Consider the following 25,759-nt stretch of genomic DNA (forward strand, 5'->3'; position numbering starts at 1 on the left):
GTACTGATGGTGTGTTCTGACTCCCCAGCTTTCTGCTCGCCGCAGTTCATTTCAAGGAGTGCACGATGACAGAGCGTGGAATTAAATGGGCCTGTGAGTATTGTACATATGAGAATTGGCCTTCTGCAATCAAGTGCACCATGTGTCGTGCCCAGAGACCCAGTGGAACAATTATCACAGAAGATCCTTTCAAAAGTGGTTCCAGTGATATCGGGAGGGACTGGGATCCTACGAGCACTGAAGGAGGGAGCAGTCCTTTGATCTGCCCGGATTCCAGTGCAAGACCAAGGGTTAAATCATCCTACAGTATGGAAAGTGCAAATAAATGGTCGTGCCACATGTGCACGTACTTGAACTGGCCAAGAGCTATAAGGTGTACCCAGTGCTTGTCTCAGCGCAGGACCAGGAGTCCCACGGAGTCCCCTCAGTCCTCGGGCTCCGGGTCCAGACCGGTCCCTTTTTCCGTGGATCCGTGCGAGGAATACAATGACAGAAATAAACTGAACACAAGGGCTCAGCACTGGACTTGTTCTGTTTGTACATATGAAAACTGGGCCAAGGCCAGGAAATGTGTTGTGTGTGACCACCCCAGACCCAACAACATTGAAGCAATAGAACTGGCAGACACAGAAGAGGCTTCTTCCATCATAAACGAGCAAGACAGGGCTCGGTGGAGAGGCAGCTGTAGTAGTGGTAATAGCCAAAGAAGATCTCCACCAACAACCAAACGTGAATCTGATGTGAAAATGGACTTCCAAAGAATTGAATTGGCTGGAGCCGTTGGCAGCAAGGAGGAGCTTGAAGTTGACTTCAAAAAACTAAAGCAAATAAAAAATAGAATGAAAAAGACTGACTGGCTGTTCCTAAATGCTTGTGTGGGTAAGTTGTTTACTGCTACCTTCTGCTCTTGTGCTGGTGGTTAAATATTTTGGGAGAATGAAGAATTAAAACAGAAACTTGGCATTTGATTTCAAACCAGCTTTTTTTATCTCTGCATTTCCATTTTAAAAAGTAAGCCAAATGTAGAGGTTCCTGAAATAGCACCTGCTGAGAGAGGCTGTGAAGTTCATCCATAATCTGAACAGGGTTAGACGTGTCTCTCAAGTGTACTTGGACTTTTTTGACCTTTTGTAGAAATGGATATTCCTGTAACCAAATCTTGTTGTTCTGTGTAATTGTCAAAAGGTGGAAAAATTACAAAGCCAATTTACAGAACATGAGTTCATATAGTACTGTAAAAAATGCCATTAATGGATGATTAAAATTACTTTTCTTTTTGCTATGGCAAGACATGCTCTGTAGAGTCAGCAGCTGCAGCTTGGGAGTATTTGTAAACAGTGTAGAGCTTACAACAGTACAAGATGCTCTGTCAGATGTTAAAAATAACACCAAAATATGTAGCTCCAAGAAAACTGCATGTGTAATACTGACCTTGAAAGTAATAATGTTGTATTAATACACACACTGTGTTGTAAATGTTTACAGGCTTTCCGAAAGTATTTTTGAAGTCAGCTGCTTCAAAAAACATTCAAATACCAATTTTGTTTTGTATTTTAGTGCTTTCCTAAGGAAATGCTGGATAATTCTCGCAGTGCTGTTACAGAACAGAGCCATGTGAGAGCAGGGTTTTCTTCAGTTATTGACCTTGTGAGTTAACTTCTGTGCTGTAGCTTCCCAGAAGCAGATATCGCGTGCCCCAGCATACGAGCAGGTTCAACACTTGAAATATGCGACTATTTTTAGAGTAAAACACTTCATTTGAAACTCTGGCTCCACTAGTATGTCTCATGCTGTTCCTTAATGTTTCACAAAGTCACTTCATGGTTGTTGTAATCAAAAAGCTAATTAGGAGCTGCTTTGTTTAACATATTTGATCAGGGGTAAATGTTTTTGTGGGTACGCTGCGTTTGGTTTCTCTGAGCTAATAAATATTCTACTTTATTTTTGTGTTGTGTGAATAGTTAGACATGCACACTTCCTTTTGGAAAGAGATGCCTCAGTATTTCCTGATACTTCCAGTTCCTTACTACCTTTTTTTCCTTCTGAAATGAAGCAGCTGAAATCCTGTGTGGCATTTTTTAACTTATTGAGTATCAAGGGTCAGTTGTTGGAGGTTGTTCCTATGCCTTACAAGGATATTTATCTTGCATTCTGATAACAATTGTATTAAATATTAGGCTATTTTTTCCCTTTGGTTTTCCGAAAGTGGTTTGGTTTTTTTTTTAGTATTCTAATGTTACTTAAAGTATTTCACACTTTCTGATTTAACCTGTGTAGGAAGAGTTGTATTTATATTTAAGAGCGTGGGTTTGCAAGTATTTAATGTTGCTTTTGACTGTGTAATTGTTCATAAAGCCAAAAACCATGTTCCTTGAAGTTTTGTAATGCAATAACGATTTGGTCTGAAGGGATCTTGGTGAGAAAAGCAGAATGCAGGTGGAGTTGTGTGCTGATTGTTACTGCTGCCTGCTGAAAGCTTTCATGGATCTCTTTCTCTAACTGAAACACCTACTGTACTCCTGGGGGAGAGGGATGATGGGGGCACAGGAACCAGCAAACTAAGCTGTTAATTATCTGTCCTTTATCTCAGAATTTCATTTTGCTGTTGCAGATATCATTTTTTTCCCCCAAATACTCCTTGTAATAGGAATAACCTTAGGAAGATTGATGGAGGTTGCATGGATTCTCTTGTGCTTGTCTTTGGTTGTTGTGTAGTGTATCTGTGCTACAAAAGTACACCAGTTTAGCCAGTAATCATTAAAGCAATAAACTGAATTTCTGCTTGTGATCTTAGTGTGACATACTTAAACCAGTTTAACTGTCAATTGAATAATTTTGCCCAAAGCATCTGTTTTAACCATTGAAATCAAGTGGGTCACTGTTAGTGAGTTGTGTTTGTTTGCCAGCTGGAACTCTTGGGGAGTTTTAGCTGAGCTGAACACTTGTCAGTCCTTAGCCAAGCAAAATTATAAAATAAGACAAGTTCATGTTAAATACCAAGTAAATTTGTGAACGTTGATGGCCAAGAGTTTGTGTGTTACCCTGCTCCATCTGACAGATGGTGCCTAACAGGGATTTGGGGACTCCAGCCTGAAACGTCCAAGTTTAAGATCAGTCATTTGTGGAGGGTCCATTTGCTTTGAATCCATCTTTTGTAGGGGAGATGTTAAAAAGTTAACTTTTAAAGATAACCCCGAAGTTAAAAATAAAGATTAAAGGAGTAGGAGGAATTCTTGGCAGAGTGGTTATTTTCTTTTCTCATAGAAGATATTATCTGTCAGAAGGTACCAAGGAAAATGTCTGATACTTCAGGACAGCTATTTGGTTGAACTCCCTCTTCATCTCAACTCCAGTACAAAATTATTTTTATTAGATTTTAAATTTAATGTCAAATTACATTAAAAAAAAAAGTATCGGACTATTGTTTTTCACATCTGTTCTTTTTGGCTGAAAGATGGAGAGATGTGTATAAAGTAGATTTAAGAAGGTGTGTGTTTGTATTTTTTGTTTTGTTTTGCTGGAGGCATCCATTAGTGCTTTTCCCACCTCGATAAGTAAACATGTCATCAAGGCTTCTATTCCTTGCAAATCCAGGCTGGACAAAATGTGATGAGTGCAGCTCTTGCCTTTCAGCATGAATAGTTTCCTTGGTGGAGGGTATTCCTTCCAAATCAGAAGGATTAGTGGTATTCCCCCATTCAGACTCTGCCAGCAAATGTACTTGAATGCTGCTTTTTTAATTGGCTTGTTTTTTTTTTTTCAGAGTGAGTATATCTGTTGGGTGATTCTTTCTCAGAAAGATGAGATTTTAAACTGATTTGTGTGGTTAAAATTTATTAAAATCCTAGGAGAGTCTGGAGTAAGTGTGGCTTACTGGCTTCCTCCAAATGCCAGTTTAATTTACAAAGAGGAATTACAAATGGTTTCTGCAATGACACCGATGTTTGCTACCATAGTGGCCTAGAACAAGATTAATGTTGAGTCCAAGGTGACTCAGTTTCTAGGGGAGGGAACTGATGTATACTTAAATTAAACTTTATTACCTTTTCTATAACTTATGGTGCCTTTGGCAGAGGCTGTCAGGCAGTCCTGGTGGCCTGTGGGACTTAGAGAATGTGATGTGCAACAATCAGGAGTCACTGTGGGGCCTGGTGAGGCTGGTTCCAGCTGGCTGTGGATTGAAGGAGTACAAGTGGATGAGGATGGCTGTGCCTGTAAAACCTCTCTGGCATCCAGAGTTTGCTTGGGTGTTACCCTGGAGCTTCCCATCTCCTGGCACTTCAGGGCTGCATTTGACAGTGATGCTGGCAGAGTGTGTTTGCTGCAGGGCACTGCTGGGCATTCTTGAGTTGTGAGTGCAACTCCTGAGCTTGAACTGCTAGACTAAAAGTAAACTGCATTTCTTCTCCTTTTCCCTAATCCCCCACCTGTTTATCACCTGCTGCGAGAGTGTGTTCTCTTGGTTCAGGTCAGTAAGGTGGGTATTGCTGTCATGGGCTGGAGCTCCCTGTGGGGATGGTGCACACATTCTTCTTAGCTCCGTGAAAGAAACCACTGGAGTGTGTTTCTTAAAAAAATCCAGAGTATTTAGAGCAATCTGTGATGAATCTTGTTTTGCAGTACATCCTTAAAAGGACTGTAAGTTCATTCCTAGTATTCCTACTGATGTCTGTGTAGTTTTTCCTTTGTCAACTGCTTTATCTCTCCTACAGGGTTTTTTTCATGCCATTACATTTTTGAATTAGTGCCAGATACATTACCCAGGTCTTCAGAAACCCTGTGGGCAAGGAGAGTCTCCCTGGCCAGACGTTGGTATGGAGTTGGCTGGGCTGTGTCCCACGCTGCCCTGCAGCTCTGGGAGACACAGAGGCACCTCCTGCTCTGTGTCCTGCAGAGCCTCTGGCTCTTCTCTGGGTGTTCATAAAGGCAGCCTGAGGGAACTGACATGAGCAAGGTGCTTTCTGCTGGCACTGCCACCCAGAGTCATCCCAGGTGCCCCTTTCTGTCCTCCTGGCTGTTTGAAAATGAAGCTGGATTAGGAGATGTTTTTGTGGGGCATGTGGGGGTTTTGTTTCTCTTTGCTGCTGTAGTAAGTTCAGACTGGCTTCCTCATCACATCCAGGGTACAGCTGAACTTTGGTGTTTCTGTTTATGCTGTGCTGTGGGAGTGGGCAGTGCATGGGTGGGAACAGGCTGCTGGAGGCCAGGAGAGGCCATGCACCTCTCCTTGCTGCTGCCAGTGTGGGCTGGAGCTGCTCAGGGAAGTGCAGCATGCATTACTCACTGCCAGGGGATGCCCTGCCTCGCTGGCCCTGCCTGGGCACTCAGTGCCTGTGGGGATGGGTGGGGGGAAGAGTCCCTGGTGTGAGCTGTGCAGCCCAGGCTCCTTCCCTGTTCCCCTGGGACAGTGGGGAGCATGCCTTGCTGCTGGGCCAGGCAGCAGTGATGTGAGATCACAGCTCTCACCTGGCTGGGAGAGCTCTGTGTAATGTCACCTGTGCCTTGTACATCTGTCATAAATGCTTTACATTTGTGAGTGTACATCTTTGAGACTGAGGAGAGCTCTGCCTGCCTTGGCAGAAAATCATAACTCCTTTTACTTTGGTCTCTTGGCTACTTTTCTTAAACACTGTGATATTTTATGCTACAAATAATTGAATAAATGATCAAGTTAAAACCAGTTATTTCAATTTCCCTTAGAAGCACCGATGGTTAACTTAATTATTAACTTTAATGATTTTTTACTGTCCAGCCTCCCTTTGAGGTACAACCCTGCAAGTAACAAGGGGTGAGGATGCCTCTGACAGATTGGAGAGGGATAAGGACATCTTCAAACAGTTGTTCTTACATCTGTGCTGCTTTGTCTTGTAATGATACATTCAAAACATAGTGCATGGATTGCGTGTAGGGAGAAGAGCTGTTTGCATGGAACAAAGAATAACCAATATTCATGCTCTTCATTGAATGGCTTCAGGTTTAAGGTACATGTCTTCTTGGAAGTATTTACTTCATTTTTTTTTTAGCTGATGCAAGATGCTGAGCTTAAGGAATCAAAAAAAACCCTTAATATAGAGAAGTTTGTGTCATTACCTGGAGAGTGACCTACTTGTTGATCATGTACTAATACTGACAAGGGAGGCCCTGGAAATCCAGAAAGAGAAGGGTGTGTTAAAGGCCCATAAAGGTTTTTCAGACAACCTCTCTTTTTTATAAATTGATGTGTCACATTTGCTTGCAAAGCAGTCCGTCCTTCAGGAGAAAGTCTTCCTTGGCTGAAATGGTGAGTCACTTACTATCAATAAAACTTCATTTATGGCCACCTGATGTGCCCCTGGTGAAGAGCTGGAAGAGCCTGAGGGCTGACTCAGCTCCAGAAAATGCCACAGATCCTCAGCAGTGTCTGTTAGAGGAGAAGAGATTCTTAACAGGTGTCAGAATTAGATTTTAGTGGGTCAGTTGATCAGCCTCTCACTTGCTGGCACTTAAACCAATCTTGGGATTAGTCCTTAGATGAGTAAATGAGAGCATATATGTGACAGACCACTAGCAGTTGTATCTGTGGCAGAAGAGAAGCAGCACAGGGCTCTGTCTCTGATCTGTTTTGTGTTACAGCAGGAGCTGTCTCCACTTCTGACTTCTGAAATGTATTACTTGCTTGTTTGAGCAATTTGCCTTCTCTTGCCAGGCAGTTCAAGGCATTGTCCCGCACAGGAGACACAATGACCTCCTTAAGATGAAGTGTTTCCTCTTGCAGTCTGCTCAGATGGAAGAAGATGGTTATTGGAGGCATTGCTGCCTCCTTGAATCCCAGAAATCCCTAATCCCAGGTTGTTCTTTAGATAGTCACAACTGCAGCAGTCTGCTGAAAGAATTTGCTTACTGCATTTGCAGCTTGTGCCAGCCACTGCCCCACAACTATCAGAAAGAAAATAAGGTAAATAAAGGCTGTGCTGTAGGGTTTTCCTTGGGAACTTTTCTATCTGGCTGTTCTGAAGCCACTGGAAAAGTGCACTAAGGGATTTAGTTTTCTAGAAATGCTTGTAAGCCTATCTTGCATATTTTCCAAGTTTCTATAACTGCACTAAACCCTATAAATATTTACATGTCCTAAAGAATAAACTTAATAGCACCTTAAGCTGAAATAGTTTGGTTTTGGCAGCTAATTCTGGCTTATTTAATATGAGGGTAATATTGGCATCTAATAAAGAAGGAAGTTGTAAAAGTTGTAGGAGGATTAAGATGCTAGGAATTGTAATTGGGGAATGGACATTTTTTAAAATTTAGTCATTTGAAATACCTTTCTTAATTTCTGTAATCTAATATATACTAAGATTGCACATGACTGATCTGTGCTGTTTGTAAGAGGCAGGGCTTTGCTAGAAGAAGAAAAAGAAGAAAAAAAACCCTTGGCTTCTGAAAGTCTTCCAATAAGAGGAAATGCCTGAATTGCAAAATGGGAGCACAGTTGAACCTGTAAATGCAGCATTCTGACTTACACTTGTATTTTCTCATGGCTTGGGTGCAGCACTTGGCGTTCTGTCCTCTCCCTTAGGATGTCAGACTGTAGTCAGAGGTTTACATTGGGCCAAGCAGAATTTTTTAGGGGGCACACCAAGACTGGTGTATTCAGGGGCAACAGCAAAGGGACATTTCTGGAGTCCCCTTTAAAGGAAAGCTGTGGTTGTGTGGATCAGGAGCAGGCACTGAGTCACTGGGATGTGTTTGCATTTGTGTGGCTCTTGAAGCCAGTCAGGGCTCTGCCCTCACAAGGGTTTGAGCTCCTGGAGGCTCCCGGGTGTTCTGGGAACAATCCTAAGGCAAATGCCACTCTTCCTTTTGACATTTTACCAGTCTGGGGAATGCAGTGGGTGTCAGTGGGGAATAATCCAACTGGCACAGGACAGGATTCTGTCTGCTTGTGTAAGTAATGAGGCACTTCTGTGTTGTGAAATGCAGGGAATTATAACATCAGTAAATATTTCTGTAGTATTTCTCATAAACAGTGGGGGTTTTGAGCTCTATTTAAATAGACTTAATGAATTGGAGGCTTTGGCTCATCCCACAGAAATCAAAGCCTTTGTAGGAATGTGCCTCCTATTGTCAATACAAGCATATTCAGCTCTCATTTTAATATGGTGATACTGAATTTTAGAACTGCAAGCGTGGTGCATGTAGGCAAATTCACCTCATAGTTTTGGGGCAAGATTTGTGTTTTCTGGTTCGTATTTCTGACAGTCTGCCTGTTATCACTGTGTTTTGTGTTCACTGCTGCCTTGGATTGTATGGACTGGCACTTGATGGGCTGTCAGGAATTTCCCCTGTTCTGAAGTGGCTATAGTGGAGTAGATACTTGGTAGAACAGGTAAAGAGAAATGTGAACTTCTTGCTGTGGCTCAGAGGGGCCAAGGAGGCTTGTAATGCCCAAGGAATATCAACCCTGCAGTAGTGGGTTGGGTTAGACAAACAAAAACTTCCTGATGCTTCCCCCTGCTATAAAGAGTAATTTTAGCCTGTTTTGATTAAAGGACAGAGGATGACCAGATAGTATCCATGCACAGAGTCACATTGCCATCACTCCATGAGCTGTAGCTGTGCTGGTTTGTATTGTGCAGCACACCAACCCTATACCTGAAATACTACTAAAAATATATTTCTTTCTCTATTTTTTTTAAAAGGCCTAGAAAAAGTACTCAGTTTGCCTGGTTTGGATGTATTACTCAATCTTTAGCTTAAAGTTCATCAGCAAAGTTTAGAAATGTACTTTTTAGCTGACAGCTTATATAACAATTTTAGTAATTTTTCTAGGACATGGGGCTTTTAGGAATGTCAAGTATTGCAAGACGTGGGAATAAACTTCCAGAACTGGCAGTGCTGCATAGAGCACATGTCACTGATTTGGATCCTTATTGCAGCTTGTAGTAGTTGGTGCCTGAAAAAGGCATTGCCAAACCTCACATGACCACCTGAGCATCAGCCTTGGATCTCAGTTGTTGCTGAGGTTTGATGAAGAGTGGGATGATAATAAGGAGCTGAGGGTGGGGGACTGGAAGAACAATTAAAATGATGAATTTCCCAGTAGTAGGCTGTAGTAAAATGTACTGCTTGACAGGCTGGCTGGAATGTGATTTGGGTCTGATCATCTGCCACCAAAAAATCATTTTAGGGATATTTGTTTGAACTTTGAAATCAGTTGTGGCTATTTGGATTCTCAGAGTGGCCACATACCAGTCTTGGGTGGTCTTTGGTGTGTTTGTCTTGGGGGATGTGGTGGAAGGAGCAGATATGGTAACAGGAATCTCCCCCTGTAAGTAGGAGTGGTTAAAATACAAAAAGGGGTGATGTGCCTTTTAGTCTTTAATAAGGTGCTTCTCCTAAATTAATGTGATAATCAAAGAATAAGGATATCATAAGAGAGAACTCGCTCTTCTGTCAAATTTTTTCTTTCCTCTGACTGTTGGGTTTGCCAGAGCTGTGGTATAACTTGTTTTAAGAGGGCAGGTCATGAGAAATTTGATTTGTTATCTGGATGCACATACAAATCTACACACACACTAAAAACCATTAGTTTGGAGTATTTGGTTGGAATGATCATTGCAACAGCCATGAGGAATTGCCTTATCAGTGGCAGAAGTGTTGCTTGCATGGAAATAAAAGATCTACACTTGGCACTTCTGGCTCCTACAGAGCAAGAACTAAAATTGTACAGACAAAACTCACCAGGGGAGAATACATGGGCAGGCACGGAATGAGAGAGTAGTGCTGGAGAGGAACAGGAATGGCTTCCTTACAGGAGACAGACACATGCAGCACAAAACTACAGAATACTGTCTGGATGGTTTTCCTTCTGCCCTGGCTTGTTAGCACTTTGGAGTGAGTGGGTAGATACTGTATGACTAAAATCTGCAGTTGAATTGTTATTTTGGAACTTTTCTGCATCAAACCAGTGGTGAATAATCAAACTTATCTGTGTTAATAATCTTGTTACCTGTGGAAGCTTACACAGCACAGCTGATAACTTTGTAGAGAAATGTCTTGCACTGATAATCCATTTTCCCCGTGTTTCTTCTGAAAGCTTTATAATCTCAGCATTCAAAATGATACTTTTTGGTTGAGCTAAGAATGCTTTTTTAAATCCTGGATTAACCAGGAGGCCAGTGGTTAGTGTGCTTCTCTGCTAGCAGCCATTTCAATTTGTTGGAGTTTTTTAATTTTGGTAGGGGATTTCTACTCCTTTGGGATGAGGGGGTGGGAAGTGTTGTGGTTTTTTCCTTTTTTTATTTAATTTCAAGTCCTGAGTGGGAATGCTTGTCCTGATTGGGTTTGAGGACCTTTCCTGTTCATCTGCTTTTGTGTCTTGGTGAGCAAATGAAGTGAAGGATGGAGTTGGGTCTCAGTCTCCAGCCTCCACTCAGCTGCTGACTCTCAGGAGCTGGGTAGGAGCTTTAGCTCAGAAAATAGGGACAGAGTTTTCTCATTTGTCATCTGTGCTCTTCTCTGCTTGAGCTGCTGCAGCAAGGGCTGCTTCTCAGGAGTGAGATTCTATTTACTGCTCCAGTAAAGATGGCTTTAGGGACACTCTTCTGTTTCCTCAGTTCAGCACTGCACTGTTCTCTCGTGGACCATGTACCTAAAATAGAATATATTTGAAGGAATTTCTAAATTTAGGAAGTCTTATATTGGAACAGATCCTGTTAGCAGCTCCACATCTTACTGATGGTGTATTCTGATAATTGCAGCTAAGGAATGCATTCAGCATGATTGTCTTGATAGGAAGCTTGGTTCATAAATCAAAGATTGCCAGGGACTGCAGAAGATATTGGGGTCATTCACTTTTCTTCTCATCTTGCTGTAGGAGGTACACACAGTGTGTTTAATTTCTCTTTAATTCAGTTTTAATAGACTATCCTGAGTGAAACTCTCAGGCTCCATTAGTAGCAGAGATGGTGAGCTGAAGAGAAAAAATTATGCTTTGTACCATTTGTACTGTTTGGAAAAAATAAAACTTTTAGTCCCAAAACCTTTCAATAGATCCTATTTATATGATCTGGTAATTGGTGACAAAATAATCAAACTAACCTCTTTACTGTGAAGAAATTACTTTCTCTCTGGTCAAATGAAATGCTCGTGTGTATGTTACTGCTGGTGTTTCATCATGGGTCCACTTCTGAGTTGGCTTTTGATCTCTTACATTTTCCAGATAGTGTGGGTAATAGAAATGGTCTGAGAGATGAGGTAAGTGTAAACATGTTGTACCCTTCTGCCTAAAATAATAAAAAATTGGCAAGTTTCTTGCTATGCAGCTGATCATCGTCTGTAACAGAACAGCTACAGGTGAGCTGTGAAATGAGCTGGCTTGTTCCAGAATGGCTCCCTGGCTGTCTGAAATGAGCTCTGTGTTGTTTTGTCTGCCCTCAGGAGTTGTGGAAGGTGATTTAGCTGCTGTGGAAGCCTACAAGTCGTCCGGAGGGGACATTGCCCGGCAGCTGACGGCGGACGAGGTGCGGCTGCTGAACCGCCCGTCCGCCTTCGACGTGGGCTACACCCTGGTGCACCTGGCCATCCGCTTCCAGAGGCAGGACATGCTGGCCATCCTCCTCACTGAGGTGAGCTCCCCTGGCCCTTGCAGGCATGGAGCAGCACTGCAGGTGACTGCACCCCTGTGTGCAGCCAGCAGCACGCAGCTCTGGTTTGTGCTGCTGCCGGAATTTACGTGAATCGCTGCCCTGTGCCTTGGATTTCTCCTCAAGGAGTGAGTTTGCTTTAAGAGACTCCCTTGTGATGGTCCTGAGGATGTTCAGTTTTCTCATTAATGAACTGTCTTGGCACACGTTGTGACTTTACTGGCAGTGGAAGTGAGCTATTGTGAGGCTTCCTGTGCTCTGGGTGAGGGAGAGGAAATGCTCTCAAAGGAAAGCACTGACATCAATGACAGCACAGTTTATTCTGAGTTTGTTAATCAGTAAGTCTACCTGGGCTGGCTTTCCTGGCTTTTGTGGGAGCTTCTCTTCAGAGAGAGGCAAATTTCTTGCTTTGCAAAATTCCTGCATTTTTTTTCTATTCCTTGCCCAGTTTACAGACTGACTGGTTCCTCTGTTTTGCTCTTTCACGTTCCATTGTGTCACCTCACTTCTGGTGATCTCTGCTGTTCCCCATCTTTGCCCTGTAAATAATTGTTACCTTTTTTGTCTGTTTTCTTCAAGTGACTTTTGGTTCCTCACCTGATCAGGGCCAGATTTTTATTCTGCCTCCTTCCCTGATGCTTAGTGCAATTTTGAAAGCTGCTGTTTGCCTACAAAGCACATAAAGATGATGGAATGCTCAGTGTTGAATAATTAAAAAGAGTAGATGAAGCAAGACAAATGTAGCTAAAGCCTTGAGTATATATTTATACACGACTAATATCAGTAGATTTGTGCTGCTTACATAACTCTGTGTGGATGGAGTTACATGTTTTAAAACAAGTTAATTTACTGAAATACTGTCTTAGGGATTTTTGTGTTTGCTTTTGTTCCAGTGCCTAGGAATACTGACTCATCTTGTCATTTATAGAAATGCTTAGTTGTGTTTCAGCCCCAGTGATAATTTCCTTTTCTAGGATATGAATGAGTGAAAATGTGGGTCTTAAAGGTGTTTTTTTTATATGCATCTGGTGTCATTCCTGTGCCATTTGTCCTTCATCACTGAATGGGTTTCTTCTGTCAGCGATGACTAGAACTGGAGAAGTTTAACTATCTTAGCTTCACAGTTTTTGTGAGGATTGTAGGAAACTGTCCTGTGCAGTGGAAATAAAGTTTTGATAAATCTAGACTTGACTCATGCATGAGATCTGAGATTGCTGTTACTATGAGCTCTTATCTATTTTTTCCTCTTTTTCATCTGGGAGTGGTCACCTGTTAATTCACTTCTTCAATTTAAAGATGTTTTTAACCAGATCTATGTTATCAGCTCCATGACAAGTGAGACATTTCCTTAAGAGTCACTACACTTCAGCTCTCTCAGGGTGCCAGTGTTTACAGCTCTCTTGCATTCCTTGCTAACCAAATACTCTCTGCTGGTGGTCATCCCTCCCAAATCTTTATACTGCAAGGGATAATCCTGAGTGCAGTAACTGTGTTGTTTTACAGGTGTCCCAACATGCAGCCAAGTGCATTCCTGCCATGGTGTGTCCAGAGGTCACGGAGCAAATCCGCCGGGAAATTGCTGCATCTCTTCATCAGCGCAAGGGAGACTTTGCTTGCTACTTTCTGACTGACCTTGTGACCTTTACGCTGCCTGCAGGTAGCTACAAAACCCTTCTTCCTGCTGGAAGATTTCATTGCTTGGCCACTAGTTGAAAATTATGTATTTGACTTTCTGGTGGTGATGTGAGTGTAGGTTTTATTCATTAATTTAATAAGAGTTTTATTTATTAAGACCTATTTTATTAGGTCAGATTTAGTAGTTGAATTTGATTACTCAGTATTTGCACACTTCAGTCCATACATTGTTCCTGTGAACTGAGCATCTGTTGTCCTACTTAGACATGAAGAAGTGGAAGAAAAGTGGTGTGTTCTGAGGAAAGGCTGTGTTTAAAGTGAATATTGGAGCCCAGACATTTCTGGTCCATGATGTGACTTTACACATGGCTATTTTAGCTTTCAGTCCTTGCTGTTGAGGCCCAGAGCTGTTCTTTTTCCCTAGTTGTAGCAATAGCACTTTTTGAATACTTTTGAGGTGCTCTGAGATCAAAAGAATGTTTACCTATTAACAAGGAGCTATTAGAAGACTTTTAATCTTCAAAAGCTGTTTCCTTTAATAGAAGTGCTGCCACTAGTCAGAAAACATGCAACTGCAAACTGTGCCAATCAGCAGATCTGTTTGTCTTTTTTATAATAAAAAACATTGCAAGAATTCTATTTGGAACCCCTTTGGTTGAGTGTTACCTCATCTCCTCTACAAAATTCTGGATAATATTGACCACTTGTGCACCTGACTGAGGTGCTGTATCCAGTTGTACTCTGGGTTGTGTGTGACAGGCATGTGGGGTGGGTGTAGGGGGTGTCTGGGAGAGTAAAGTTTCATTGCTTTTTAGGGGAGAGAGGGGAAAGGGGCAACAAGGATTTAAAAACATGTGAGAAATGTTCTCTCCAGAGCTCAAGAATTTGTTTAGTATTTTCAAGAGAGACATCTTAAAGCACTGTGTAGCTTTTTGACTCATGTAATGGCCATTTAGTAATGAAAAAATGAAACTGTTCAAAAGCTTTTGTGCATCAAGACTTTCCACTTTCCTCACACTTTGCCAACTGCACATATTTTGAAGTTTGGCTCTGGAGAGCTTTTCCAAGGATAGAAGTATAAATCATACAATCCTGCTCAGATATTACCTGAGCAGTGCAGTTTAGGAACCAGTTTTCACTTGACCTTTCAAATAAACAGATTGGATCCTCCTGAAAAGCCAGTGCTTGGATGTTAGAGAGCAAAGCTTTTACACTGATTGCTGGTCACTGCATGCAGTTTTAGCTTAAAAAGCCCCAATCAATCATACAAAAAAAAAAAAAAAAGACCACCCCACATCACCCTGCTGCACCAGGCATTAATGTGCTTCAGTAGCAACTCATGTGCCTAAATGTGGATTTAAAGCCCTGGGGTATTGGACATCTGAGCAGGACTGGCAGCTACCACACTGCAATTAAGAGAGATCTTTGTGTCCTTGAAAAACCACTTAGGCCCCAGTCCTTATCCCCTAAAGTGCCTGAAGGGGTGCTGGATGTTTCTGTTCCTATTTTATTAAATGCCTTAACTTTCACATGTTTAAGTTTCATGATTGTGCTGAAAGCAGCAAAGTTTCTCTGGTTGCTGCTCTGCCTGGCAGCCCTTTACTGCTTATCCTCTGTTGGAATGCAGGCCAGGAGCAAATATTTACTGTGTGGCACATGCTGAGTTTTAGAATGTGTGGCAAGTGTTTGTTGTTTTAAATGATAAAGCAGTCACAAAAGAGTTCTGCCCATTATACAGTTTCCACCTTTTTTTTTTCACCTTTTTTTACAAGGTAGTTGCAAATTCTGTCTGTGATGCTCTTGGAGCAGTTGTCAGTACTGGCATTTTCCATGGCATAGCTCAATAGTTTTCCCATTTCTTGTTTTTTTAACTTGATGCAAACCATTGGGGTTCTCAGAACTATTTCGTTGAAGCCTGAATGAGATCACAAAGGAAGGGCATGTTCTGGAGAAGAACACATCCCTTGGGAAACTGTACCTGTCCATTGGGATAGACTGCAGAGGGGAAGCCATTCCAGACAGGTGGAAAAGCATTGCTTAGGATTAAAGTTGTGCTAAAATACAAGAAGGTTGAAAGTAAAAATACTCTTTTTAAAATTTCTCACCTCAAAGTGGTTCTCCACTTTCTCCTTCAGAGAAATCCAGTCTTACCCTGTGCATGCTGTGATGATCCTTTCTGCATCAGAGGTGTGACAGTGAGGCTGAGATGCAAACCTGCCTCAGCAGCTCTGCAAAGCCTTGGGTCACACATGACAGCAGCTTTCCAGAGGAGGTGTTAGGGCTGATAGGGCAAAGGCTGTTCTGGGAATTCTCCTGAGCAGCATCTGGTGATGTCTCTTTTACAGTAACATTTAGTAACTCTTGCATTTGCTTTCTATTTTTTCAGATATTGAAGATTTACCACCCACAGTCCAGGAAAAATTATTTGATGAAGTACTTGACAGAGATGTTCAGAAAGGTAAATGCACTGAAAACAGCTGGGATCACTCCTGGCTTTTCATTAGGGAATGTGTCTCTTACTAAAAATAAACTACATATGTCTGTATATACGTGGGTCTGTCCATGAACATGTTTTAAATAGAGATTGGATGCTTTCAACTTGATCTTCACCCTGGAATTCATTAAGTCACAGCTGGAAGGGACCTTGAAGATGTTCTAGACCAGGTTGCTCCAAACCAGCAAATTCCAGAATGGGGCAGCCACAGCTTCTCTGGGCAGCCTGTGCCAGGGCTCACCACTCTCACAGGGAGCAATTTCTTCCCAACATCCCATGTAACCCTGCTCTGTGGTAGTGGGATGCCATCCCCCTTGTCCTGTCACTGCATGCCCATGTAAAATTATTTTAATTTTAACATTTCCCATCTATTTATGAGGAGAGGGAAAATGGAGTCTGTAGAAATCATGTTTGTAGAGCTTTAAAAAAATCTTTAAAAGTCAGTTTTGAGTCACAAGCTTTTTAAGGAAAACTGAAAAAAGTCTTCATTTCAGTAACAATTCTCAAACAAGTGAGGTGGGAGCTATGGTTTGGTTTATTTTATTGACAGTAGAAGAAATTTTCTCAGCCAGGTAGTTGATCTGCTATTGAGATGCCTTGTGCAGGCTGCCCTAGAACAGAGGCTGGGCATTGTAGTACGAAGGAGAGCAGAGTTTTATTCATGCAAAGGGGTAGATCATTGAGACTATGCCATTATTGTGCTGAATTCCCCGAGATAAATAAGAGCTTGTTCAAGAGCTGGCTGTGCCGTTGCAGAGCTGGAAGAGGAGTCTCCCATCATTAACTGGTCCCTGGAGCTGGGGACGCGCCTGGACAGCAGGCTGTACGCACTTTGGAACCGCACTGCCGGGGACTGCCTGCTCGACTCCGTGCTCCAGGCCACCTGGGGCATCTACGACAAGGACTCCGTGCTGCGCAAGGCCCTGCACGACAGTTTACACGACTGCTCCCACTGGTGAGTCAGGGCAGCTCCTGCGTGTGCTGGAGCAGCACACCCCACAGCCAGCCCTCCCCAGTTCCCTGTTGTCTTGGTTTGAAAAGCTGAGGAAGGGAGGAGCCTCCCCTGAAATGGAAAATGCAAACCCCCTCCCTCCAAATTGTTGTAGTTTTGAAATTAAGGGGCTCTCGGGCAAAGATATGGGAGCAGGAATAACAGTTCTTTAGTAGGTAAGTTAAAAATACAAATGTCATAGTACAAAAAAACCCAACCCACTGACAGAGTCAGATCATGCCCTGTGACCCCCTGTGGGTCAGGGTGGTGGCACAGTCCCATCCCATGGTGGCTCAGCCCTCCTGCAGTGCCAGCTGTGCTTCTGCTGGAGCAGGGATCCTGCACAAGGCTGGAGTTTTCCTCTGCAGCTCCAGGGCTGCTGGAGATGGGCCTGCTCTCCCTCTGGGAATGCAGGGCAGGAGAAAGCTGCTCCTCTGGGAATGCAGTGGGCAAAGGCTGCTGTGCTGTTCCAGGCTCAGATTGTATCCAGGTAGGAATGCTTGGCTCCTGCCCTGGGCGGAGCATCTCCCCATGGGATGATGGAATTTGATCAGCCCTGCAGGGACACTCCCTGGCCCATTAACAAGAAGATACCTACTGTGGAAGAGATAAAGAAAACTGCCCCACTTGGTTTTGGCAGGTGGCTCAATCTGACCAGCAGATAAGTGCCCCACCTCTAACAGATGTCAGTAGAATACCCCACCCCAGCCCCATCTTGCCCTGCAGCCTAAGACTCCTGTGGATTGTGCTCCTCAAAGCTGTCCAGTCCCTGTGGTCCCAGCTGGGATCTTCATCTCATGTTTTAAATAGGAGCACTGGAAACTTGGACACTGTGAACTCAGGGATGGTGTGTGATGCTCAGCAAATGGCATTTCAAGCACTAAAATGCTTTATACTTGTCAGGCATGTACTAACCACAGTTACTGCAGCTGGAATTTGTGTCCTTGCAATGTAAATCATGCACATGCCATGCCTTGCTGCTTGGTGAGAGCTGTGCAGATGATTGTTACTAGAAGATAGCCTTTTATTCTTCATAAACTTTTCAGTATTTTCATTCCATCTGCTTAGTTACAGCTTTACTCAGGATTGCTCTTTTTATCCCTGTTCTCTCTGCTAAAATGGCAGTAAAGCAGAGAGTGTTGACATTTAACTGGTTCTGTCATTTGGCCATAAAATTGATTTGTCGTTCTGTAAAACAACTTCTCTTGCTTTGCACTGACCTGCTTTAGTAGGACACTGTGGTTTCCTTCTGCTAGAGGGACAGACAATCTTAGTTGTTCCCCCAGTGGTGTCCAGCAGCTCTCCAGGGTGTCCTGGACTAAGGGATGAGCTGATAAAGACTGATAATCCCAGGCACAGATTATCATTTCTTTGATGTTCTTGTAGTCAAGGACAGGAGAAACCCTGTCAGCACATACTGCAGAAAGAGCCTGTCCCTGTCCTCTTGCTGTACAGAAGGTCAACAACAAAGGTTAATTTAGGGATACCTGTAAGTAAATTTTGTGCTGTTGGGGGAGAACTCCCCAAATCGGCATCCAGAGCTGGATTCCAGAAAGTTGTGCTTCAGAAGCAGTTCTCCCAAGAACCAGTGTCTGAGAGGATCTGTCACTGCTTTGGAGCTGTTCAGCATGGAGTGTGCATCTCAGCCATGCAGGAATGTCCCTGGCAGCCCCCATGAGGCCAGAACAGAAATTTAGGATAGATCAGGTTTTGTTCTTTATGGTAACAAAACTAAACATGGTATCCAAAAACATGCTGCAAAGGACTGAGCTTTGGACCAAATCTCCCAAAATGTTGGTGTTAATTGTGGTTGACTTACTGCTGTGTCTTAACATAAGATACAGCCACTTAGAGGCTATTCAGTCTTGTCAGGGTTTCTAGTTTAGATCTAGACAGAATTTTTATTTTACTCGGCATTTCTTTAATCTTTATCCTTATTAGAAGCATAATTTTTACCTGCTTGTTGTGTTCCTTCAAGGGAACAAGTCTTCAGACTAGAAAGGACAGGTATTCAAGGAACAAGTAATGTTCTTTTTAGGAACAAGTCTTTAGAATAAGTCTTTTAGCCAGATTTTGTTGTAAATTGATCATTCTGTGCATCCTGGAGGTGCTGTATAGATGCCATTTGAGAAGATACATTTAATTTTGTGGGCTAGGACATGTGGCTGATAGGAAGTGATGTCGTCACTGGAACAGGCTCTTAAATGCAATCCCTGCTTAAACTTTTATCTAGTGGAATTATTCTTCAAAGCCTCCACAAAGACACTTAAAAATGGGTATTTTTGTAGTCAGACAGAAAACACTCATGTACCTCATTTGACCTGGTTTTATGTTTGTTTAGATGCTGAACAAAGAAAAATCTATTTACCAGAGACAGTCTTGTGTCTGGTACTCAGAAAAAGCTCCATAGTGAAGTTCCCAGAGGCTCTGGCCTGTGGAGTCTTTTCCACTCACCTTTCAATAACTCCACTTTTTTAGTTTACACAAAAGTGTGTTTTGAAGTGCCCCTTTTTGTATTCCACCATTAGCTTTTGCTAGAGAATAGGCACATGCCCTAAGTTGACTTCCAGAATTTTATTTTTTAATGGATGCACTCAGTTCTCTTGTGTTACCCTGAAAAGTTTGCTTTAAATGAGATCAAAATCTTGTCTATGGCTGACTAACACAGGGAAAAAACTTCTTTAGAACACTTTCACAATCCAGCTTTTAGGGAGTAGTTTGGTGTTTTCCTTTTTTTCTTTTTTCCTTTGAATGTTTTGAGCTTTCTCTCTCATTCTGGTGGTGTGGGAGTTCTTGTTGTTGTTTTGCTTTGTTTTTTCTTCTCTTTCCCCTAAAATCTGATTAAATTTCTTCCAGGAGACGTGGGAATTAATTAATTTAACACAAAGTACTGTTAGGAATTTATGAGAGAAAACAGGCAAAATATTTATCAGGTTCAAAGGTGGAAGTGTTGGTGTGTTTGGATAAAAAGTGGAATATAGATACAGAAGATCCCCTGTAGATATTACTGTCAATTAGCCCAGACCTATCCAAATATCTTAATAATAGGAATTTCAACCATGCAAAGGTTTTCCTGGACTGGGGAAACCCAGCCTGGCTCCTACACATCAAGATTTTAGGGTGATTCCACCTTCAGTGAAAGCATAGGAAAGATCTTATCCACACACACTCACTGCCTGCTGGTATTCTCAGGTTTTAATTAAATGAGTTCATTTCAGTGACATTTTTAATAAGCTGAAACTTCAGAATGGTTTCTTTGTCTTGCCAGTGAAGACCATTGTTTAAAGGTTGGCTCAGCACTGTTCCCTAAATCCTGGTTCCTAATATGAAGTTGTGGCTTTTCCATAGTGTGGTGATTGGACAGAGTTAAAAACTTTGAAAAGCAAACACCTTCCTTTTAATGTGTGATTTTTCTTGGTAAATGGTTAAATACAATATCATGACTAAACTAAATCCCATATTTGATTCTTATCCACGTTGCTTTACAACTCCATATAATGTGGGTTTACCACCCCCTTGCTCTAAAATCTGGTATAAAACAGATTCTGCCTCCTAACCACGGGCTGTTGGAAATTGGTATGCAAGCACTTTGAAGTTAATTGACTCATGATGTGCTTAAAAATAGAAAATACCTATTTTTTTGTGTGAGAAGAATGAGCAACTCCTCCTGTATGAAATGGAATGTCTTACTTGTATATCAACACTTAAATAAGCCTAAATAAGACTTAAAAAAACCCCAAACTCTATTGCAAGAAGTATCAAACTAGGCAGGAGCCTGGTAGGAACTTGGATCATGTTTGCTGTAGGCATTGCTATTTTTTTTAAAGTGGTTCTTAAATGAAGATTGACAGATGGAGTCTCCTGAAGATAAAAAACAAAACAAAATCCAGTTTTCCTGCTACTTGCTTTCATTCTTCCCCCTTCTTGGGATGAAGGACTACAAGGGTTAAATACTGCTGTCAGGATTTTGGTGGTTGAGTAAATATTTTTGCCTTCACCACTTTTTCCCTCTCTCTCTCACATTTTAGGTTCTACACACGCTGGAAAGAGTGGGAATCGTGGTATTCCCAAAGCTTCGGTTTACATTTCTCCTTGCGAGAGGAACAGTGGCAGGAAGATTGGGCATTCATTCTCTCTCTTGCAAGCCAGGTAAGAAAACTCCTTTGTCAGAGCCCTTTTGGAAAAGATATTTTAATATCTGTAAAGAAGTTTTGGAACTAGAGAGTTTTTTTGGGAATAAGAATATTTCTCTGTGAAGGAAGAGCATTCCTGTTAAGCCAATGATCTTAAAATCTTACTGCATAAGCTCTTCTGCTGATATGGAAAGGTTCATTTGAAATTATAATTTTTGAGCTTCTATTAAGCAGTGCAGCACAAAAAGGAATTGTGGTATTAGAGTGAAGTCTGTAGAACAAACTCATAGACAATCATATGTTTAATATCCAGCTCCTGCAGCACTTTTAGCTCCCAAACACACCTCCAAATCTGTCAGCTTACACTGCTCAAACTCCTGCAAGCTGAGATTTTATAACTCCCCTCCAAAATGAGATTTACATTCCTATAAGCTTCCAGCTATGGGAGTATTTTTAGCTCCTCTTTTAAACATGATTTTGGTACTATTTTTTTGAGATTTGTTTTGTATGTGCCCTTTTCCTATCATCAAAAGGTATTTGCCTTAAAGTGCCCTCAGATGAAGGAATTATTTTTAGACCTAACATTATGTAGAGTTTCACTTCTAAGTGGGGAATGAAATCCATTACACTGAACCTGGGCAATAGGACAGAATTATTACTGACAGCTGACAAGCTGAAATGTTTTTCCTTATTTCCAATAATTTTCCAGTCTTTTGTTTTTCCTGTCAGAGCTTTATCACTCTTAAAAGCATTTGAAGACTGTTTTTCAAATTTCAGAGTAGAGGATGGTAAGTTCTGTTTCAAGTGATGTCTTTCTTTGTGTTTGGTTCAGCCTGGAGCGAGTTTGGAGCAGACACACATTTTTGTACTTGCACATATTCTTAGAAGACCAATTATAGTTTATGGAGTAAAATATTACAAGAGTTTTCGGGGAGAAACATTAGGATATACCCGCTTCCAAGGTAAGCCTTTCATTTTCTAAATTCACTTTTCAACAGGGTTGGGCTGTAAATCACTAGTGACATGAAGTGACTGTCTTGAAAAGGATGGAATGCTATTGTAGATAAATTTTCATTTGCTATTAAAAAGAACAAAATAATCCTCTCCAAACTTGAAGTTTTTCATTTTATAGTGGGCATGGTGTCTGTAAGAGTGAATTCCATGATACTTTAAATGGGAATTTAAAAAATTTATCTGTGTTTCAGTGATTCACACTTTACAGCAAGTGTGAATACTGACTTACTTCTCATCAGTACTATAATTTTGCATGGCTTGATCAGGTTCTTTATGACTTTTTTTTTCCTCCTGGTCTTCAGGACAGCCTGACTGTCCTTAAGATAAATGTGAAGATGACTCAGTCCAGTTTTGCTTAGACTTAACATCTGTGGATTTCTAAAGATGCATTTTCTGCTTTGCAAGCCAAATCTGTGTTTGGGCAACTTCCCCCTCTGTGACATGCTAATACTTCATTATTCAAATAATCAAACATGAGAGGGGATTGGGAGCATCTGCACAAACTGAGCTGTAAACAGAAGCACGGGGAAGGAGCTGTGTGTGTTCCAGGGGGTTGGGACATTTGTTTTGCCCACAGTTCATATTCCTGGCCTCAAGTACATCTGCTTGATGATAACCCACTCTTTATTTATAGCTTAGCTGAGGGCTTCCCAAAACATCTTTGTGATTTGAAAGAAAAAAAATATGGTGCCTTTGGAAGGAGGCAAGGCCATGATCTACAGAAAACCCTAAGCTGTGCAGTTAATGTTAATTTTTAACTATTTAGAGTCTTGGCTTCTAAGTTTGTGGCAGTAACAAAACTTCATGTAGGGAAATGAATTACTTTTTTGAAGAGTCTAAAAGTTTAGTAGTCATTGTAGTTAGATGTTAACTTTTCTTTTGATGATGAAAGGCAGCTGGGAAGGGACACTTACTTGTGTCACTTAAATCTGACACTCCAGCTTTGTGTTGTTTTTAACTCCAAGGTTTAGTGGTTTGCAAATGGTTTTATTTCCTAGATTGGGCATCAAGGCAGACAAGTGTTACATGGCCTAAATGTGCTGAAGTTTTCTTTCTCTGTGAACCAGAAGGAAACTGGGTGCCTGGAACACCCTTTTACTGCACACAGGTTTCCAGGAATTCAGGCAGTCAAATAGTTACATCTTGAGATTTGCCACAAGCCAAATCCATCCGTCCATGGACACAGCCCTGGGAACAGGTGAACTTGGAGTCCTGTGTCCCAGTAGCTGGAATTGCTCCTCTCCCTGGCCAGCCACATTTTTGTGGTTAATGTGTGCTCATCAAATGCCAGTGGCACAGCTGAAACCCAGCTGATGCACTGGGAGTGGGGTGGGCTGCCAGGAGGAGTCTCCTGCTCTGGGCCTGTGTGTGGGCATGGGAGCTTTGGGGAGTGCTGGGGTGTCCCTGCCTCTCTTTAACATCACATCCACCAGAAAAGTCCCTGAAAGTGTCCAGGGCCAGGTTGGAACCTGGGAAGGTGGAAGATTGGGCAGGATGGGCTTTAAGCTCCCTTCCAACCCAAACCACTCTATAGTAAAAATGGGGAAATGAATTTTTTTAATGCTTGTTCAACATCATGGTTCAGTTTGTAGCACCCTCTTAGCCACCCCTGACAGGAATTTTTTTCCCCAGGGATTCCTTGCTCCAGCTTGGTATCCTTGCTGTAGCTGCTGTGAATCCCATAATTGCCAGCCTCCTCTTCCCCAGATTCCAGCTGACTGTTAATTCTTTAAGTACTAAAGCTTCAGTGGTGGAAGATCTGCTTGCTCAAGCCCTAACTAGGACCCTGGCTGACCCTCCTGGTCTGGCCATGTGTATTTAGTGGCACAAATATATAGCTTTTAAAATTGAACAGGAAACAAGATGACTGACTGAAGTGATCAACAGGTCAAGCTGGAGAAACGAAATCCTCTGTGGGTGGCTTCAGGATAGGTGTTAGCCCGTACTCTTTATTTTCTGTGGCTTGTGGTCATGTCAACTGTTGTTGCACGACCTTCTGGCTTTATATCAGAGTGACTTTTATAACTCTTGAGAGCACTAGATATTCTCCCTGGCAGTGCTTGAAATTCTTTTCTTGTGGAGCTCATCACAGTGTTGAGGAGGAATGGGAAATGCAGCACAGCCTTCTGTCTTGGGGAAATGATGAGTGTGGAATTTTCACCAGGATAAAACAATGGTGAAAGAAGATTTCCAAACACTTGCTGAATTTCAGTGTAGAGATGGAGGCAGATGAGTTTCAGTACTGAAAGGTCACAAAGCTGTGCTCCCAGGAATTGAGGGACTGTCTTCCTTCCATTTGACTGGATGTCATCTTCAGTGTAAATTCAGACTTTGATTGGATGTTTGGTTCTTTCCCTTAATGCAAAGGTTTGAAACTTTCTGGTGAATGACTATCCTGTGTTCTTCACCTTTGGTGTTTAACATTGCTTTAGAGTGAGACTTAATAATGGGGACAGAGGAGGGGAGGGCTAAGCAGGTATTGAAAGGATCTGTCTTTAAATCGAGGTGTTGTAAAAACTTCTGCAACTCTTAATTTTAAACAAATGGAAAGACTTTTAGGTAGCTCTTGATTGCTAATTCAGAAACAAGGGGGGAAGAAAAAAGGCACAATTATTTACTGCTAACCCCACTAATTTTTACTGCAGTACAAAAAGATGAGCTCAACACTTAAGCAGAACCTCCAAAGCCACCCCTGCCTCAGATTCCCATTTTAGCGTTGCCCTTCCCTCTCTGGGCTGTCGAGGAGCTGTGTTTGCAGCAGCAGCTGTACTAGGAGGGGTTGCTATGCTACATGTGCACTCGAGTTTATGTGGGGCTATTTTTAACTTGTCACAAGGTGAGCTGTGCTTTTGCTTAAGTTGTCTTGCAGCAGTACACACCAAGAATTATTTATGTTCCTGAAAGAAAGGAGTTCCAGTTTTATTTTGAGACCTCGAGCAAATTGCTGTCTTTATTGCTAAAAATGGTGATGAGAAAAAGTGCAGTTCTTCTCAGAATCTGTGACATCAGGTGTTGGTTGTAGCTGAGTAAAGTAGTATCAGCTTTTTGGCACTTTTTTTTTTAATTGATATGAATAATTGATGTGTGTTAATTTAATCTGTGAGTACTGTATATGAGCAGTCCCATTCTCTGGGATGGGTTACATCAGTGCTGAGTAACATTTTGTGCAGTGAGTTCTTTTAATGGTAAGTTTTGTGAGCAGATGGTGGAATTTTTGCTCTGGTAAAAATAGACATCTGACTGTAACCTTTATTTCTGTCATGCAGAATCTTTTTTTTCTTCAGTTTTAAGAAGAATTATCAAACATAAAAGGCAGCTTTTTAAACCTTGTTTTTTGTTCATCGCTGCACTATAGACCATACATTTTAGTGCTGTGGTAATGTATTGGTTGTGATTGTAGTATTTTGTGTTAAAACTTGTATTGCAAAGATATTTGACTTGTGTTAATTAACAACAATTAGCTCTACTGAAAAGTGTGGCCTGTGCCAGTGCAGACCAAACTATGTATGTTTTAAATGTGATGTGCTTCTCTTTGGCCCAAACCACAAGGTTTGTATCAAAATCCTTCCTTGCTGAGCAGCAGGTCTGAGCCTTTCCCTGTGCTTCCCTTCCCCACAGGTGTGTATTTGCCTTTGTTATGGGAACAGAGTTTTTGTTGGAAAAGTCCCATAGCTCTGGGCTACACGAGGGGCCATTTCTCCGCCCTGGTTGCCATGGAGAATGACGGCTATGGCAATCGAGGCGCTGGTGCTAATCTGAACACTGACGATGATGTTACTGTTACTTTTCTACCCTTGGTGGACAGCGAGAGGAAATTATTGCACATTCACTTCCTTTCTGCTCAAGAGGTAAGAAACATCTGGTGTGTGCT

At 41.9% G+C, this 25,759-nt stretch overlaps 1 protein-coding gene across 3 annotated transcripts in view; it reads left to right on the forward strand.

Moving 5' to 3' along the window:
* The window catches only part of ZRANB1 (zinc finger RANBP2-type containing 1), a 41,418-nt gene that overhangs the window by 12,872 nt on the left and 2,787 nt on the right, over window positions 1–25,759 (forward strand). For all 3 annotated transcript variants that reach the window (XM_039731401.1, XM_039731402.1, XM_039731403.1), the window contains exons 3-10: window positions 29–879; window positions 11,416–11,603; window positions 13,125–13,278; window positions 15,643–15,714; window positions 16,507–16,705; window positions 20,770–20,890; window positions 21,707–21,836; window positions 25,507–25,736. In XM_039731401.1, coding sequence (XP_039587335.1) covers window positions 66–879; window positions 11,416–11,603; window positions 13,125–13,278; window positions 15,643–15,714; window positions 16,507–16,705; window positions 20,770–20,890; window positions 21,707–21,836; window positions 25,507–25,736 — 1,908 coding nt within the window. In that variant the 5' untranslated portion in view covers window positions 29–65. The remainder of the gene's footprint in view (window positions 1–28; window positions 880–11,415; window positions 11,604–13,124; window positions 13,279–15,642; window positions 15,715–16,506; window positions 16,706–20,769; window positions 20,891–21,706; window positions 21,837–25,506; window positions 25,737–25,759) is intronic.

The sequence above is a fragment of the Passer montanus genome, unplaced genomic scaffold (genome assembly GCF_014805655.1).
Source record: "Passer montanus isolate IOZ18808 unplaced genomic scaffold, ASM1480565v1 scaffold77, whole genome shotgun sequence".
NCBI lineage: Eukaryota > Metazoa > Chordata > Aves > Passeriformes > Passeridae > Passer > Passer montanus.